The following is a 19,720-nucleotide window of genomic DNA, read 5'->3' on the forward strand; positions in this document are numbered from 1 at the left end:
GAAAAACACAGGTTTATGCACACCTTAATGGCGTGCATGGCTGAGCATGAGTATATTTAAAACATAATATATTACAAAATTGACAGCAGGCATGACTCTTCTGGGTACTATGTTAAATCAATGAATAAATTACCAAAAGTGTGCTGTGGCTGTTTGGATGTGTAATTGAGCTTAACGTATGTAGTGTTATTTCAAAAGAAACTGTTCAAGGAGTTTCTAGACCAATCCACTATGCATCTTTTTTAAGCTGTTTGCAAATAGCAATAAATGAAACTGTCTCACAGTAGGAAGGAAGTTTAGTTATATACACATTAGGCAAATGGGGAAAAAAGTTAATTTTAATATGCTTTTCAAGAATTAAAAACAAACTAACAACAGCAACAGTACTTGATGCTTTCAAAAAAAAATCAGCATTTTCATACTGTGATTTAAATTTATTTTAATTAAGGATTATTCTCTATTCCAAAGCACTTATGCCAAAGTAAATCAAGAAGAAATTCACTGAATACATTGCAGGTGTGCCATGTTGAAAACCTTGCAGTAAGGTCAAAACTAAGGCCAAAGTCTATTACATCCCTAAATCCTGGGCATTAAAATATCATCCATTCAATTTAAAAGCATCCTTAGTTGCAGCAGGGGAGTATTTTATTTTTTAAAGCATTTATATTTTAAAATGTGAATTAATAGTTAAACTTGATTTTGCAAAATGAAGCAGCAGGAAACCTAGAAGTACAAAAAAACAGCCCATAAATATGGTATCTAGGAAAACAATTTCTGCCTACATATTTCCATTTTAAATTACTACGCAATTCATCTTACTCGCTGAATTCGTTTAATGAGAAAGTGAACACATTTGATATCTTATTTTGGCTATTTTGCTGCCCAGTCTTATTTTTTTGTTTGCCAGTGTGGTGATATTTTTAAGTTTGAAACAATGGTAGTTTCAAGTTAGATGAGATCTAGAGGCTGAACTGAAGGAGAAATTGAAGCTGTGGGAGGAAGAAAGGGAAGCTGGACCTGTTGGGCTTTCTGCTGAGTTCTGTTGCTGAAAGACATACCTGGCTCTGCTAAATCTTGATCTTACATTTAGACAAGGAAAGACTAAACGTGTGGGGTGGTCAGTGTCAAGGGATGAGTGCTCTTATGCACTGGAAAGGAAACGTGTATCAGTGAAATGATGTAAAATAGGTGGTTGTGAGTAGAAAGGAAGACTTAAATAGGCCCAGGTGGCTTGGTAAACACTTTTTAGAACCTCTGTTCTATTACATTCTGTTAATAGCTGAAATCTCCAGTAGGTATGTCTGTGCTAAGCTGGACAGTTATTTTATTAAGTCATGCACTGTCTATTTGCCTTGACATTCTTTCCATATTCCTGGCATATGGAAAGGCATGTGCTTGTGTGTGTGTGCTTGGAGTCCAGAGTCTTCCAAGATATGTCTCATGTCTACGGTGAAAGAATGAGCTGGCGAGGTACAGTAGTACCTCGGTTTTTGAATGCAATATGTTCCAGAAGACCGTTTGAGTTCCGAAACATTTGAAAACCAAAAACTCAATACGGAAATCTCAATACACTTCCGAGTTTATGGCATTCGAAAACCGAAATGTTCGTCAATGGAAACGTTCGAAAAGCGAGGTACCACTGTATATAGTTGGAGCTTAAGATGAGGCCAAATGGATGCTAAATAAGTCATGGAGAGAGTACCTTCTCATTATATTCCTGATATTGAAAAGGAACTGTCATTAATGGAGGACTGGATCCTTCCCGTTTCCAGCATTAAAAAAATCTTTCACCACAAAGTCTACTTGTCAATTCTACCACAGCACAAAAACATTTTGAAGTCAGCCAGATATAAAATTCAGGATGTCCAAATAGATTTTGTCTTCAAACATTGTTTTACCTGTTTTTCCCTTTGTGCCCACCCTGGTGGAGAATAGTTGTGTTTTATGTATTCTGCTGGGAGCAGAACTAAAAGATTCTACAGATAAAAAGGTTGCTATAAGATGTTGTGCTGAAAGACTAAAACAGGCAAGTACTGGAAAAGAAAGAAAGAAAGAAAATATGCTACACAACCCAGCAGAGTATGAAAGTAATTAAAATAGTTTAAAGAGAATGCTAACATGCAGAACCTAAAATTTGCCTTTATCTAACAGTATCTTTGTTCATATCAACGTTCCTTTTGTTCTGTATTACATAGATAGTAATTCTTCAACATCAACCGTAACAGCAAAAATTCAAATACTGAACTACTAATTAAGCACAGTAATATTTATAAGGTGTTAGTTTATTCTGCAGATATGAACACTTAATTTAACACACAAATACAATAAAAGTATAAAATGCTTTTCGTAGGGGGGAGGAGACAACAGAGCAGTGAATAGTGAACCATAGTCAATGGAATGAAGAAATGTTTTTCATTTCCAGAAGTAGCATACTATTTCAATAATATGACAGACACTGTATGCTTGTAAGAGAAAGCTAATTTTTTAAACAAAAATCGTGATGGCTCCTGTATAAATATGCATGTGAAGAGTTTTTAAGGCTAATATTTTTCTATGCTTTTTTTAATTGAAAGACACAGTGACTGGTGTGGAACAGAATTGATTCAAGAGATATTTCCTGAACCATTAAAAAAAAAAAAGTATACCCAGTGCCTACTCAGAACAAAACATTTCCCTTTGTTATTGGCTCAGCCATGAAAAACCACAACACAACAATGAACAAATGGATTAAAAATGCCCATTGAGACACATAAATTTGTGACCAGGGTGAAGCTAGCCATTAGAGAAGTAAATTTCAATGGATAAAATTGTCTCTCCAGTTTATTTGTGGGAGAAAATAGACCTGTTTTAAAATAAATAAATCTGTTTTAAAATAAGATGCTCAGGAGAGAGGGAGTACAAAAGACTTCAAAGCTTTCATTCCACCTATTACACAAATTCAAAATACTTAAGCGGATGAGAAAAAGAGCCTCAGAAAGGAATGTTCAGGCATATTTACAAACTTCACTTGGCCTTTAAGGTGGCAATCCCATACCTATTTACCAGGGAGTAAGCCCTATTGTGCTCAATGGGAATGACTTCTGAGTAGACACGCAGAAGATCACGCTGTTAGTTTGGGAACCTAATATTTAACTAATGCCTATCTACTTTTCACTGCTGTTGGGGTTGTGTCACTTCAGATTGCAGGTGGGAGCCCACATCACTTAAATGGTCTTTCATGCAATAATGGAGTGGGGGACCCTTTCACATCCACTAGAAAACTGGGGGGGAAAGTAGCCTTAAATGAAGAGTCAGTCATGTGAACCCACACCTACAATTTGAAATGATTCAACCCGGACCTGAGAAATCAGGTTGGCAAAAACAGAACTCCACAGCGCCTTCTGGTGACACAGTGTTATAATGCATATACAACACATACAAAAAACCGCTTTTTCTTTGTCAATGTAGCTGAGTCCACGGGCTCACCAAATCCTCTCAAAGCCCACCCTTCCTCTCAAAGGATCTAACCGGTTTCCAGAACTTTCTGGTCACTTAACAGACTGAACTGTGGAACAATAATAATAATAACTTTCACTATTGCTATTGTTTTCTGGTACAGCGCCCTGAAATCCTCATTTGATATTTTAATTAAGTACATAAATATTGATACTGGTTTTATCTAATTATCTATTGCAGTTACCATGGCAACACATATTCCCCTGACATAAGGGGTGGAGTGGGGAGTGGGACAAAGTTTGCTGACACTAGACAGCAATCAGTCAGGAGTTGATGCGGTGCTTAATTTGTGTACAGGCTGACTGACAGTGACATAGATCACTTTCTATACTGTGACACTGACAAGCAGCAAAATTACACTCCACCTCACAAGGGTTCTCTGAAAAACAAAAAAAGTGGTAATTCTCTAAGCTGGGTGTTGATTTTATAAATTTATCTGTACCTCAGCCATGCAGTGAGTGAATTGCTCTCAATTTGTATATGCTGTGAGGAACTTCAAACATATTCACACTCCCCACTTTTTAGAAGCTCCCATATAATTAAACTGTTTTCCAGCTTATCTGAAACCCTGAACAATAGACAGCATAGATCCTGTTTTGAAAAAGGTACAAAAGCAAGCATCAGGCACCCAGCTCAGTCAGTAGAACATGAGACTCTTAATCTCAAGGTTGTGGGTTCAACCCTTGTCCACTTTCCTCAAAGATTGGTCTTTTTGCGATAATGGGGAAATGCACTGATCTAACCTGCCCTGCAAGCAAATCAGAATGAATCCATATTAAAAGCCAATGTGATCTAATTTCCTTGCAAATAAATCAGGATGGCTGCTCAACAAACAGGTCATATAAAATTGTGCTCTTTCTTTGCGCGCTCTCTCTCTCTCTTTCTTTCTCTCTCTCTCTCTCTCTCACACACACACTGCTATAACTGAATTGCAGTTTGAAAACTTTTTACAATTCCATCATTCCTAGCTTTTGTTATTGGTAAAGGGGTGAGCTCCCGTTGCTCTGTCCCAGCTCCTGCCAACCTAGCAGTTTGAAAGCACACCAGTGCAAGTAGATAAATAGGTATTGCTATTTATCCAGGGGTCCTTTACCTACCTTTTACCTTTTACCTCTTGGTAAACCATGATGGCTATATTAAACGTAACAATTTTAAGCCACTGTTCCCTTTTACTGTATGATGAAAGATTATTATGAGAAATGCTATATCTGTTTCTTTAATTGTACAATTAACCGTGCAACCCTATACGTGTCTACTCAGAAGTAATCCCATCTGAGTTCACTGGCACTTACTCCCAGGCCAAGTGTGTACAGGATTGCAGCTTTAGTTACAAACCACTGCTGCAATAACTTTCTTTCAACAGCAGATTCAAAATATGAATCTTTAGAGATTAGAAACCTAGAGCTGAAAAGCCCTTTAAATGAACTAAGAAAAAGCAACATATCTGCTCACGTATATGACATTTCTCTGTATTGATCTGAAGACCCAAATCAATTCACTTGTACTTTTTCAGTATCATAATACTAATCTTAAACATTACAGGAAAAGCAGGGTGGCTCGAACCATCAAGATGCATTAGAATTTCCAACCATAGACTTACAATTTGTAGCTACTGTCAGGGAACTGCCATCGGAACTAGCGGAGGAGGCGAGGCTCCACAGCGATGCTGGAGAGGGGCCAAGCAGGGAGAGAGGCAGGTCTCCGGCTGGGGAAGAAAATCAGCGCAACACCAGGGATAGAGGGGGGCCGATGGGGGAAGCAGAGAGGAGGCTCCAGGACTCTTCACAGGAGACCAGCGAGGAGAGCACAGGTCCTCCGCTGCCCACACCCACCCTGCGCAGAAGACTTTCGCGCAGCGAAAGTAGGCGGCGACTTGGCGTCAAAGAACTTCTTTGCTGGAAGAGGTTCAAGAAACGCCCACTGACGGATTCTGCCAGCGACTGAACAGCCACGGAGTGGATGGCTGTCCAGCGAGAAACGGTTTAACCAGGCAACCTAGCCCAGAGCGGTGGTAACTTACGCACAAGCAACCCCTAAAGCCATTACAGCTACCATTCAACCTTTCTTTTCCTTTCGGCTTGCTCAGCCATTTCACAACTGCCGCCTCAGATTTTCCAATCAAGTTTTGCTTTTCTGTGTCAGGAATAGGGATTAGTATTTTGGACCTACTTTTACTGTACTGTGAATTAGACTTCTCAGGTAAACGTATTATGAAATTCTTTATATGGTGCAAATTATGTTTTTTACCTCTCATAGTATATAGACCCTTCCATTTCATTTTATTTAGCGACAAACCCATGTGGATTTTTGACTGTGCAAGCCCACCTCATCATAAAATTTTTACGTGAATGAGAGTTCATTGGTGTGTCAATGGGAGCTTTGCCCCCAATTTTCTTATGTGAGATTTTCAGTAGCTTTTGCCTTGGAACAAAATTAAACACCCAGAATAAAATTAATCATAGCTATTGCCTGAATACATCTGGTCCTCCAGATGTTGCTGGACGACAGCTTCCACCATTCCTTATTGTTGTCCATCCTGGCTGGGACCCAAGGGCACTGGGGTCCAGCACCTTGGTTTCCCTAATCCTGCTTTAGTTATTATTATTTTTTACATTTATATCCTACCTTTCCTTCAAGGAGCTCAAGGCGGTAGACGTGGTTTTCCTGCTTCTCTAATTTTATCACCACAAGAACCCTGTGAAGTAATTTAGGCTGAAAGACAGTGACTGGCCCATAATAAGGTAAATATGGGGGAGTGGAGTTATTGTTTTGTTTTTATTATGTATTTTGGATTGTTTATCTTGTATTTTTATGTTGTGAGCCACCCTGAGATCTGAGGATGAAGGGTGGTATACAAATTTAATAAATAAAATATAAAATATAAAAAATAACATGCATATTTTCAAGGAGAACTAAACATTATTTTCTCTCTCTCTCTCTCTCTCTCTCTCTCTCTCTCTCTCTCTCTCTCTCTGTGTGTGTGTGTGTGTGTGTAGTAAACCTTGATACTACTTTTGTAGCCATAAACTAACACCCCAGTCCAATGTCTACATTCATATTTAAAGGTCAAGGACAAGGATGCATTGCTATTGCTTAACTATTAAACATAGTTGGAAGAATTCCTATTTTCCACATTGAGTACATCCTAAACTGTATTTCTAGTTGTGAAAAAGCAAAAACACCTGTCACATAATAAAAGGCATAATAGCATATGCAAAGTCTGAGTTCCTGAATGTGAATGCTTACAATATAGTTCTAAAACTGCCGTTTTCCGCCCTCCCTGTATGCTTATAAAAAAGTCCCCCATGGTAGTGTGGAAAACACTTTTAAAAAGTCCTAGGGGGAAAGTTTCCTAGAGACTTTGAAATCCTTCCTATTTCTGGTTTCTTTGGAGGTTTGTAAAATCAGCTCTCTTCTGCTGTCTCTCAACAAGGTAAAAAAAGGAAAAGAAAAATACCCCCTAGATATATTCCTTAGATTTTCTATTATGCTTCACAGGTTTTATACAGTTTCTGAAGTCAGTCTTATTTTTTTATTGTCTTTTTTATTTTGATCACTTTCTCAACCGCCCAAAAAGGGAGGGAATTAATATTTTTGAAACACTTTTGTGGGCATTATCAATTTAAAGGTCATGACTCAGGTACAATGATAAACTGAAATAAAGAAGAATTGCATTAAATTAGGGAGATTACCTATGGAATTCCTAAATTAAGTAAGGGAAGGGAATTACCCTTTTGTCTAAGTTTCATACCTTCCCAGATAACTAGCATAGTAAAATTCTACAATGAAAAGACTAGCTACTTAATTCAGATCAATTAGAGCTGCCATTTCAAAAAGTAAAAACCAGGGCAATCCCAAAGTTTTTGAGCTCCCCCCCCCAAAAAAAGCCCCGAAAATGCAATTTTTCGATTGACTTGTCTAGGATCCAGGCCAAGGCACCACCTTTTGGAAATCCCCCGGGTGTCAATTCCACCTTTGAAATCCTGGTAATGTATGGCAGCCCTAGACCAATACAGACAATTTAGCTCACAGCCCTGCTATTAGGCCCTCATTGTTTCCTTGGGGTTGTTAGGTTGCTATGTGTGACTGTGCAGAAGTCACAACTGGCTGAATCCTGCTAACATGGTCTAGACCAGGGCTGGGGAATATGTGGCTCTCCAAAAGTTGTTGGGCTACAATTCCCATCATCCCTGATCATTGGCCATGTTTGGTAGGGCTGATGGGATTTGCAGTGCGATGATATCTGAAAGGTCTCTCTGTTTCTTCAGAGTCCCTTCTCCAAGGGACGATCTACATGTAACTCTAAACAAATAATGTCCTGTTGTGTCTTAAATAAATACTAACAGCAGTTGCAGGAGAGCCTAATTTTCAGCAGAACCATGGCATGTAGGGAGGGAAGGTTTAATTCTCCCACCCTGCTGTGGTCATGACAAAAAGACGCAACAGCAAAATTGGACTACTGCAATGCACTCTATATGGGATTTCCCTTGAAACTTCAGCTATTGCAGAATGCTGCAGCACGGTTGCTTACAGGAGTGAGACCCTGTCAGCATGTAACACCATTCTGTGGGAATTTTAAATGAAATTAATTCATAGATCTGGTGGACAAAGAAGCTATATTTTTAACACCTCCTTTCTGCTATCTGATTTGGTTTTCAGGATGTGGTGAATTTGGAAAGTGCTTTTGTTTTAATTGTGTTTCTCATGGGATAGTATTAAAATTATGCAAGTGTGCTTTATTTTAATTTCTTGTTGTGAAAATTTGTGGGGTATATTTGCATGAAGGTCAATGTGCAAATATTTTAAAGAAATACATTAATGCTTGCCTTCCTAATCCTTAACTCAAACTGTTCATTCCACCTCTAGGATCCTCTTTGTCAGTCGTTCTTAGTCTTGAATCATTGCCTTTTCCCATTTTGTTTCCAACATTTTAGGACCTGCCGCTAGTGTTTACTCTGCCCTGTGAAGTTTTAATCCCAACCCAACTAACAACTTTCCCTCTCCTCACAGAAGATGACCTGAAAACTGTTTAGGTTCCTGAGAAACTAAAGGTTTTTCAACCATACCATCACAGACATATGGAAGCTTCACCTCTTAACAAAAAAAATTCTTTTCCTGCTTCCTGTAATAGTGTGTGAATTTTACTTTCTAGAACTAAGTGTTTTGAAATTGACTAGTTCAATTGATTTGGCATCTGCTTTCCTCCTCCTCATTTATGATTCAACATTGCCCAGACTTTGAGTCTATGTTATATTTTAGAGCCTAGTTAACATAGTAGTAGCATTCATATGGAAAGAGGACACTGAGGGTGAACTGTTTAAAGGATAATTAACATGCATTAAGCTTATCGTATTCTGGCTTGCCTCACTCTTACAGATGTGTACATACAACTTGCTCTGCTCTTAGGCTTTCCTCACTACTACAACCAACAACAAAAGAACTGAGTGTAGCGATTGCTAAATTGTTAGGCTTGCATAAAAATGTGAATTTGAAAAACGAAGCTAAGGCTCCACTCAAATTCAGTGTAAACAGCAAATAAGAGTAATAATAAATTAAAAGTAAAATAAAATTTAAGCCACCAATGTAAGTTGTCATCATTCTCTCAATACAGCTTTATACAACCAAGATTGTTGTGAAATATTTGCAGTTAGAACAGGGGGTGGGATAGCTCAGGCCTAAGGGCCAAATGAGGTCCTATTTGACCCTTGGGACTCTCCACAAACCACACCCGCTCCCCAGTCACAATACCTGTCCTTAGGCCGCACTCCCCACCAGTCCTGCTTCACAACCTTTTTGAGTGTTTTTGCCTAGCTGGAACGTGTCATTGAATTCTGATTATGCCTTTTGGGTGGAAGATAGTGCTATGTGTACAAAAGTAAAATATACATTTCATTGCTATGCCCACTTTTTGGCTCTGGTTCTATCTTACCACTGGCAAGTAGTCCCTGGAATGCTGCCCAGAAGGGAAGACTGCCCTTGGTTTGCAAAAGGTCCCCCATCTCTGAACGTGAGAAGTTGAATGCCCTCCATAAAGGATAATACATGTCACTCTGTAGAGTAATCAAGAAGAGCTGAAGAAACGACTTCTTTGCCATACAAATTGCAATCTGCATAGAGGAAGAATATGCTAACTCTGGAAACAAGTGTTTTAAATGTCTAGTCAAACGGAATCTACTATCTTTCTGGAACTTCCTGAGATGTATTGATGACATTTACATAATCTGAGCAAGGAAGAAAATGCTTGTCACGTTCCGCTGAGACTTCAGCGACTTCTCCCCCACTATACATCTGAATCCACAGCAGGTTTGCTTTCTGGACACAACAGTGACTAAGCAATTGGCATATAAATGCCACCTCACACCAGACACATACCCTCCAACATATCTCCAATGAAAATAGGGACGTTCCATTCCGTAATAATTATTTTACTATTTATACCCCACACATATTATTGGGTTGCCCTAGCACTCTGAGCAGCTTCCAACATATATAAAAACATAATAAAACATTTCTCCAATGAAAATAGGGCCATCCTAAGGAAAAGCGGGACATTCTGGGATCAAATCAGGAACCAGGACAGCTTCTCTAAATCAGGAACATTCCTGGAAAATAGGGACACTTGGTGGGTCTGTAGACAGCTACTAACTAATACACAAAGCTGCATGCATTTTCCCAGCTAACACCAAGAGAACATTGCATGATTTATCTTCTATAGCCAGCTAGGGATGCTGTGCCTAATAGGCTTATATCTGGCATTCATGAAACAACAAATTTTCATGCAGTTAAGTGAAGTGGCAGCTTGACAAGGATCAACTTGTGGGCAGGACATGACCAGTCAGTGGTATATTACAAGGCAATTCTGTTGGGCAGACCTACAAACCTGGCATGGGATTTTCCCACTGCAAGGGCCTGACTTTCCTTCCTCTGTGTAGCTAGAGCTTTGTTTGCTTCTTTTTAGAATGTACTTTTTATTCATTTTCATCTTTAAACTGTTTAACATGGTTGTATTGAGTAGTTTCTTTGTGTACATTAGGGCATATGACATGCACAATTACATAAAATAAAAAATAAGCACTCAGATAAACGTTTCTGAATAGCAAAGTTCTGTTGAAGTGTATATACTAAAATTATTACAGTTACTACAGATTGCTTGGATTGGTGACTATAGAAGTTATAGGAATTTATAGGAACGCAGTGCTGTAAACTAAGAGTACTGTTCTACCATATGCCTCATTGTTTGTATAATCAATAAAGTCACACCAGACTGCATTAAAATTGTTGTGTTTCTTTTGACCTCTTATTACTTTTAATTTTTGTTTCAGTTTTCCCCATAATGTTGTTTGCCCAATTGCATTCTACCATTCCTCCATAGTTAATAATTGTACAGTGGTACCTCGCAAGACGAAATTAATTCGTTCTGCGAGTTTTTTCTTCTTGCGAGTTTTTTGTCTTGCGAAGCACGGTTTCCCATAGGAATGCATTGAAAATCAATCAATGCGTTCCTATGGAAACCGCCTTCAGACCAGGTCCGGGGACAGTCTGTCCCCTGACCTCTTCTGAAGACTGGGGGGGGGGGACAAGGGCTTTTCTTCCCACCGCCAGCCTTCAGAAGGTCCAGGACCTCTTCTGAAGGCCGGTGGTGGGCAAAAGTCTTTGCTCCCGACCGCCAGCATTTTAAAAGAGGTCCCCGGAGATTTCCCTATGGGCTTTCTTCTTGCGAAGCAAGCCCATAGGGAAATTCGTCTGGCGAAGCACCTCGAAAAACGGAAAACTCTTTCTTCTTGCGAGTTTTCCGTCTTGCGAGGCATTCGTCTTGCGAGGTACCACTGTAATGATTTCCATATCCTAGTAATAATTGTTCTTGCAGTGGTTAATAGATGGTTATGAGTTCTTTGTTTCTAGTTTGCAACATATTGTGATTATACATGTTAAGTAGAGGCAGTCCTGGGGTCATGGGGACTGTCTGCCTTATAATCAAAAGCATTTCTGTAAATACATTTCCCCATAACTTTTCTCTCTTTGAACACTTCCACAACATGTGCTGATATGTCCTTATAGTGGAACATCCTCTGCAACACATGGAAGAACTGTTTGGTTTTCTATACGCTAGGTGTCTAGGGGTTAAGTACCTGCCATGCAATTTTAATGGCTCTTTCTCTGGTTGTTGTCCAGGGGTCATTTACCTTTAACTTTACCTGCCAATATGAATTTGCTACCTATATGGACTGTGGTTTTTGTCCACAACCTGCTCCATGCCTCAACGGTTCGAATCTGCGTGACGAGGTGAGCTCCCATTGCTCTGTCCCAGCTTCTGCCAACCTCGCAGTTCAAAAGCACACCAGTTCAAGTAGATAAAAAGGTATTGCTACAGCGGGAAGATAAACAGCGCTTCTGTGCGCTGTGGCTTCCATCACTGTCTTCCATGTGCCAGTAGCAGTTTAGTCATGCTGGCCACAAGACCCGGAAAGCTGTCTGTGGACAAACGCCTGCTCCCTCGGCCTGAAAGCGAGATGAGCGCCGCAATCAATAGTTGCCTTTGACTGGACTTAACTGTCCAGGGGTCCTTTACCTATACCTTACCTTACCATGCCTCTTTTTCATTTTCTAAATCCCAATTCAGATCCCACGACCTTTTTAAATTTTGCTGAGGACAAAATTGTACGCCTATAGTAGATTTATACGAAGTTGATATTAGTCCTTTTGTTATTATATTTTCTTCCACTATTATTTTTTCATATGTTCTTAATTGTATTGTGGCTTTGTTTTTAACCTCAGAATTTGTTTTAAAGGACCTTAATTGGTAGCCTAATAGCCATGATATTCAAACATTCCCCAACTGAATTTGCATCTCATTAATGGTAAGTGGTCATCCATCTTTGTAAATATCTTTCAAATAATACCATTGCTTTTCTTTCCACATATCTATATTATAGGCTCTATATTTATTTTTGAAAAAATATTCTGAAAATTATTCTGAAGATAATGAGCCAGAGGCCTTGGACCAGAACCTTTGCCCATTTGTTCAAATCTTGAAAGTTGTGTGAATGGATTTGTAAGCCAATGTAAAGAGTGGATATTTTTTTAAGGTGTTACTTTTATATATTACCATCTATTTCCAAGTTCTCTAATGTGCTCCATTGAGTTCCCTTATTTCCAGATGTTCGGTATGCCATGTTGCTGAGTTGAGGTGTGTCGCAGTAGCTGTTTAAATTTGGGAGTCCCCATCCTCCAACGTTTGGGTGAAGGTACAGCAAAGGTTTTTTAATATGTGGTCTGTCTGATTGAAATATGAGTTTGTTAAGTTTTCTTTGTCATCTGGACATATGGGCTGGACAGCTTTGCTTGTTTTATCTTCTCCTTCTCTTCCTACCAAACTAAGCACCTGTTGGTGGAGTCTGTCCAATCGGAAGGAAAGGGAGAGGATAATGACAACTAGGTAATGAGGAGCCGGGCCCTGCATCAGAGCGTATCAAAGCAACAGAGCGATGGTTTGGTATGCAATCTGTCTTATAAGAGAGCAGGGTCCCAGGCGGGCACTGTAACATGCCTCTGATAGAAACAAGATGCCTATAGACTAAGGTTTACCAGACGTCCCCGTTTCCCGGGGACAGTCCCTGGATTTACAGTCCCCATACAAAGTCCATTGAAGTTGAAAAGCGTCCCCGGATTCATTGAAAAAAAATCTGGTAACCTTACTGTGGACATCATACTTGCAACTCTAGTGACAGTCATGATCAACTATTGACACTACTGTTCATGAATTACAAAATTTTGCATGGTATTTTATTTTCTAAAAGAAAACAAAAATAGTCCCCACTATTGCAGAAATAGTTTCACCATTTTGGATAGTTAACCTGAAGTGTATAGTGTGTGTGTGTGTGTTTTAAGAGTACAAAAATGTTTTCTCTCCACAGCAACATTATTCACTTTGCAGCAAGGCTCTTCTTTCCTTCATTAACACACTGCTAAGGGAGAAGCAGCTTTCATTGCTCCAAATAAAGTCCTCAGCAAATAGATATGGATATCAATACTTTATTTGCAAAGTGCTTGACGTATTCAACACATGCACCATTATGGAAGGCTTTAACTCCAAGCAAAAAAGATTTGTGGCAAAGCATATGACCTTCTCCCCACTACAATGGCCATCCCCTAATTAGGCAATGCATCTGATAGTCATTAACAGGAATGAGATAATGAATCACTTTCTCTCTTCTTTGTTAATTTGCTGTAACCAAGCGGCTAATGGATGTCAGAGCTGAGTGATTGCACTGATTATAGTGATTTATAGTTGCAACAAAACAATTTAAAACCATTCTGATTATTCATGTTAAAGATAGTTTATGTTTTGTTTACTAAATATTTTACATCCTTTTTCCTGTCCCCCTTGCAGACTTCCGTGTGCAGAAGTTTCAGTCTGGGGATTCTTTCTGTCTTTTTCCTTTCTGGTATTGTTTCAGAGTAAGACATTTTATTTTGTTTATAGAAAAATTTACCCAGTAGAAATGAAAAGCCTTAGGGTGGAAAGAAAACTTCAGTGGTGCCTAGTTCAAAAGGAGGAGGAAATAAGAGGAAATAAGACAAACTTCAAGCCACTTTACCTTGGGGCTCTCAGTCCCTTCCTCATCCTCCGCAGACACATCAGTAGCAAGTATCTCTGCTTTGATGATACCCAGAGCCCTCAGAATCCAGCTGTGTTGTCGTTTGATTTGCCTCTGTAGTTCCTTCCACTGACTTGCAATCATCTGCAGCATGTCCTTCAGTCCTTCTCGCAGAAAAAAATAAATAAAATGAGAGAGAAACAAATTAAGTCATGCATTCGACTTCATCCTTTAATAACATTATTTATACTAAAGGCAGCAAAGAATTTCCCAGGGGAACAAAAAGAACAGGGGGGGGGGGAGGATGAAATCCCCTTGACCTTAAGTATTTCATCACACTTTACTGAGAAATCTGATCTGGAATTCTAACCTATTGACATTGCAAACGACTGGATGGGACCAAAATGTGACACACGTGGCAGAACGTGATCTGCTATAAGTTCTGACTGAAAACAGAAAAATAAAGCAATACATGTTGAAGAAGGGACGTAGGTGGCACTGTGGTGTAAACCACTGAGCCTTGGGCTTGCTACTCAGAAGGTCGGCGGTTCGAATCCCCGCGACGAAGTGAGCTCCCGTTGCTCGGTCCCTGCTCCTGCCAACCTAGCAGTTCGAAAGCACGTCAAGTGCAAGTAGATAAATAGGTACCGCTCTGGCGGGAAGGTAAATGGCGTTTCCATGCGCTGCCCTGGTTCACCAGAAGCGGCTTAGTCATGCTGGCCACATGACCCGGAAAAACTGTCTGTGGACAAACGCTGGCTCCCTCGGCCTGTAAAGCGAGATGAGAGCCGCAACCCCAGTCGTTCATGACTGGACTTAACTGTCAGGGGTCCTTTACCTTTAACTTTACCTTTAATGTTGAAGAAACAAGTGACAAATTCATACTTCAGCCCTGTTCACTGAACAAAATGCTGTTCCAGACATATATTAGCTATTGCCCTCATCTTCTTTTCTCTCTCTCTCTCTCGCTCTCTCTCTTTAAAAAAAACCATATTTAACAGATATTCAGTGACCTATCAGGCTGTTTTTTTTGAGAGAGATACATTCAGGAAATTATGCAAATCAGCCAACTGGCTTAACATAGCATGAATGTTTTGAGAGAAAAGTCTGTTTCATGTTCTATCAGAGTGAATGCAGGTAGAGAAGTAATAGATGTAAAAACTCAAATAATAATCACACTAAAACCCAGAGGACAACTTCATCTTGGAGGGAGATGCCTTTTTCCAACCAGACCAAAATAAAGTCTCAAATTTCTAGGCATCCTATTAAACCATCCTATTAAACTAGTCATGCAAAGTTCCAAAAACATGACAAAAGTTATTATTCATTCTGACTTAAGGCTTTTACTGAAAAGGACAAGCATAACTAAAGGAAATAATATTCCTAATCTTAAAATCTTTCCTAATAAATACTTTAAAATTGCAGTAAGAATTAGCTTAAATGGCAAAGGAGCATTTAGCAATGCGATTACTCATGCTGACTATGTAAAATATATATATGTGTATAGATATGAAATCCTAATTTATCACCTTAATGTTATTTCCATAGCACCTACATCAAAGAATATGTCAGCGTGAAGTTTTCAGTGATGTAATTTCAATTGAAACTCAGCTGAGCATTGAGACCAAAATAAAATGAACAGACTATTTGCTGGCAGTATTTCATTTTGTAAGTATCACAGCATTGTATGCAGTATATGAAACATTTATAAATCTTGAAGGTCAAACTGATAATGTAAATATTAATAATACATAAGGAAGTGAATATATGCAGTAATTTACAGCAATGCTTCTTTATTCTTTAATAGTCTGGAGACATAAAGACTTGCAATAATTCAGAAGGATTTACCTGATTTGTGAGATACTATAAGATCAAGAAGTTGGCGTCCTTCTTCTACAACAGCTTCCTTCAAAGCACAGTGGCTGTCTACATTCAGCTTAAAACTCTGCAAGGGAAATTATATATATGTATATATATATATATATATATGTATGTATATATTTATATAGACTGAAATGGTAGAGACGCATTCTACAATAAAGCATCCGTACTAAATTACTTGCTATTTTTATCAAGAACCGCAGTGCCATTTACCCAACAGCCACATACATTTGCAATACTGAAAGCTATTGATATTTCAGAACGGAGCTCAAAATGTTTCCATTAGATTAGCAAAGTGCATCTGTGTTGAAACAGCTGACAAATCTAGAAATTCATTAAGTTTTATGAAAACATGTAACCTGTAGGCAATATGTTGGAATAACAGTGTCCTATAAAATACACTGAACTAGAGCCATCAGTTCTTGAATGCTCTTTTTTTCTAAATAAATAAATAAATAAATAAATTTAAATATTGGAGAATGAATGATTTCTATAAATATATGCAGCGTACATTTTTATCCAGTAAAACAAAATATTGCAAAAAATTAGTTCTGTTGTTCAGGTTCACGATAGTCCACTATTGTATTTATTTTGGTGGTAATCAATTTCATTTTGACAACTAGACATAGGAAGAACAACAAAGGAACTTGAGGAACTCTGTGTGAACTTGTGCACCTCTGAGTATTTGATATATGTCACACAGCAGTCCTTACAAGGGAAGACCTGCAAAGTTTAATGGAAAGAATCTTACATTTATACACGGAACACAACATACTCATTCTTGCACATTTATAGCACTCAGCCCTGGGGGAAAGTAAACCCACCCCCTTACTGCTCCCTTTCCCTTCCTTTACTCCTAACTTCACTAGAAATAATAGGAACAATCTCTCCACCTGTCAAGGCAGAAAGTCCTGCACGCTGCCTCGCTCCTACATTCAAAACAGCTGGGCCCAGGAGAAGTGGATGGCTAGAAGATTGCCCATTTTTTGGATGATTTGGAAGGGGCTAGAAAAATTGTAAAATATGCTGACAGCTAAGGTCAAATGACAAATCCTAGCAATATAATTTTGCAGTGTAATGCTATGCACACTAGTCTCATTGTATATATAAATTTCAGTCAGTGTTTTATTGTGGGCGGTGGGCTGCCTTGGAAGAACTTTCCCTGAAAGGGGGCACAGAAACACTGGAAACAAACAAACAAACAAACAAACAAACAAACAACAAACAAGGCCATTTGATATCCAACCACCATATTGATTCTTCACTACAGTATTTCAACTGTACACCAGGGTGAGGATTCACTTTGGCCCAGCCGGATGGATGCAAAACTGCCCACTCCTCCACAGGCCACTTTGGGCAGATGGTTGGGTCGGCCCATGTGGCGTCATATGACATCAGAGGAATCTGTGTCTGCTTTCAGCCGTGATTGGCTCCATCTTGGAGCTTCTGAATGGAACCAAGCAGAGCCAATTCCATCATGGCTTGCATTCAACACTGAATTTAATCTATAGGTGTCTTTTGAAACTTTGAAAGCAACCTGCCTGCTCACCTTTGTCCCCTGGTATGTCAGTGAGGAGCAGGCTGATAAAACACAATTGCGGAATGGTGTGGGCCATGCACAAGGCTCTCGTGCCTTTAAAAGCAGCACAGAAGTTGGCATTTGGGCGGCTACAGTTTGCTGTATCATGTGAGAAATGCACTGTCAAATTCTATAAAGAAATTAAAGATGGAAGACCTCTCTCTGTCTTATTATCATTAGATAACGCTAATGAATGATCACAGAAAGCCCCTCCCGAAGCCTCCAACACAAATTTCATGCTGTGCTATTTATTTATTTTTATGGCATTCAGCTTGTCATCTAGAAATCTTTTAAAAACAAATATTATATATTTTAGGGACCTAAGGAACCCAATTTAAACATTTTGATTTTCTACAAGGATGCTCACATTTAAAAACTGAGACGGCCCACAAAAATAACTTTTTTATATATATTATTAGGCAAGTAATGCCAAAACCGGAATGAAAATGAGACGGAGCCAAAAATATAAACTGGGTCAAGCATCCAGAAGATAAGAAGAAGAAAAACAACATTATTTTTTGTGCAGCTCCTTTTCGTAAAGCTTCACTTTCCATGAAACCTTTTCTGGAAGTTCCTTTCATGAAAGTGAGCTCAGACAATATTTAATTTACTGTTTACTTAAAACAGGCTTGTGTTGAATAGTTTGTAATCATGCACTTCACAAGAGATGTACCATGCGGGTGCCTCATATAGCAAAAGAAAACCTAAAGGGCCCGAGAGTAGGTTGGATAATTTCATGTAATTGAAGCGGAGCATCGATGCAGCTGGATGTAGCGCTGCCTCAAGATGATGGGGATGCGTTTGATAGGAAAATTGGAAAAGATGAGGTATTCTTCTTCATTAGAAAAAATAGACTTGCTGCCCTAGAAAAGATTCATTTAACATAACATATCAAGTATACAATGCAGCTTGATTTACAGGTGCACCTATTAACCAGTAATAATGTTGACTGAAGAAGTAAAATATGATGAATAAAGATGGGCCAAAACTCTGGGGCTTGATTTGCAATTTTACAGTTGCACAGAATTTAGACTTCGGCGTCTTAATTTGCTGCAAAGCACAAATAGCGAAATCTGGCAACAGATTAACCAATAACACATTGGTCTTAAGGGGGAAACTCTTTTCACTAACTGCAAGCATCGTAGCAAACAAGAGCAAAATAGATGGTAGTCAGTGGCATGTTACATTATCTCCATTCAGGTGTGCGCCTTTTTCTTCTTCTAAAGCTTGCTGCTTCCCAGAGAAAATAACTCAACGCCGACAGACTAGGCAGATCTGGCATCAACAGCACAGTTTTACAGGTAGGAGCATGAGCAGGTGGGCATCTAGGAGCAGTAAAGGTAAAGGTAAGGTAAAGGACCCCTGGACGGTTGAGCCCAGTCAAAGGCGACTATGGGATTGCAGCGCTCATCTTGCTTTCAAGCCAAGGGAAAATTCCTTCATAATCTAAATGCCTAGCTAAATAAAAATATATGTAGCCTTTTCTTAAATATTGCTGCAGTGTATATATGAAGCTCTTTGTTCCTGCATGCTAATGCTGAGATCCTATGTCGTATTCAACAAAGTGTTAAGCAGATCGTTTTGTCAGTCTAAGGATTTCTCCTTGTGCAACAACAACAACAACAACAATTTATTTATATCTCACACACCTGACTGGGTTTCCCCAGTCACTCTGGGCGGCTTCCAATAAAATATTAAAATACAATAGTCCTTAAATATTAAAAGCTTCCCTAAACAGGGCTGCTTTCAGATGTCTTCTAAAAGTCAGGTAGTTGTTTATTTCCTTGAGATCTGGTGGGAGGGCGTTCCACAGGGCAGGCGCCACTACCAAAAAGGCCCTCTGCCTGGTTCCCTGTAACTTCACTTCTTGCAGCGAGGGAACCGCCAGAAGGCCCTCAGCACTGGACCTCAGTGTCCGGGCAGAACAATGCAACAGAACAATCACCTGCTCTCCTCTCCCTGTGCACCTCCTAAATCTGTTCCAGGGGTCCCCCCAACTCTCCAAAGCAGATTTGGAGGTGGAACATGCAGGTGGAAGAGACAGGGGACAACCCACTGAGCTAGTGCAATTTTGCAGTTGAATACTGTACTGCCTACTGTTTCTAAGCCAATGTACATTGTTCTTTTCCTCTTTTTTTCTCAGCCAGCAAAATCTAAGGTATACTTA

General features: G+C 39.2%; 1 protein-coding gene across 3 annotated transcripts in view; it reads right to left on the minus strand.

The window, feature by feature from the left end:
- The window catches only part of AKAP6 (A-kinase anchoring protein 6), a 241,344-nt gene that overhangs the window by 133,601 nt on the left and 88,023 nt on the right, over positions 1-19,720 (minus strand). For all 3 annotated transcript variants that reach the window (XM_053380690.1, XM_053380707.1, XM_053380698.1), the window contains exons 6-7: positions 15,942-16,038; positions 14,094-14,257 (exon numbers count right to left, since the gene is read on the minus strand). In XM_053380690.1, the coding sequence (XP_053236665.1) occupies positions 14,094-14,257; positions 15,942-16,038 (261 nt within the window). The remainder of the gene's footprint in view (positions 1-14,093; positions 14,258-15,941; positions 16,039-19,720) is intronic.

This window comes from Podarcis raffonei, chromosome 1 (genome assembly GCF_027172205.1).
Source record: "Podarcis raffonei isolate rPodRaf1 chromosome 1, rPodRaf1.pri, whole genome shotgun sequence".
Taxonomy (NCBI): domain Eukaryota; kingdom Metazoa; phylum Chordata; class Lepidosauria; order Squamata; family Lacertidae; genus Podarcis; species Podarcis raffonei.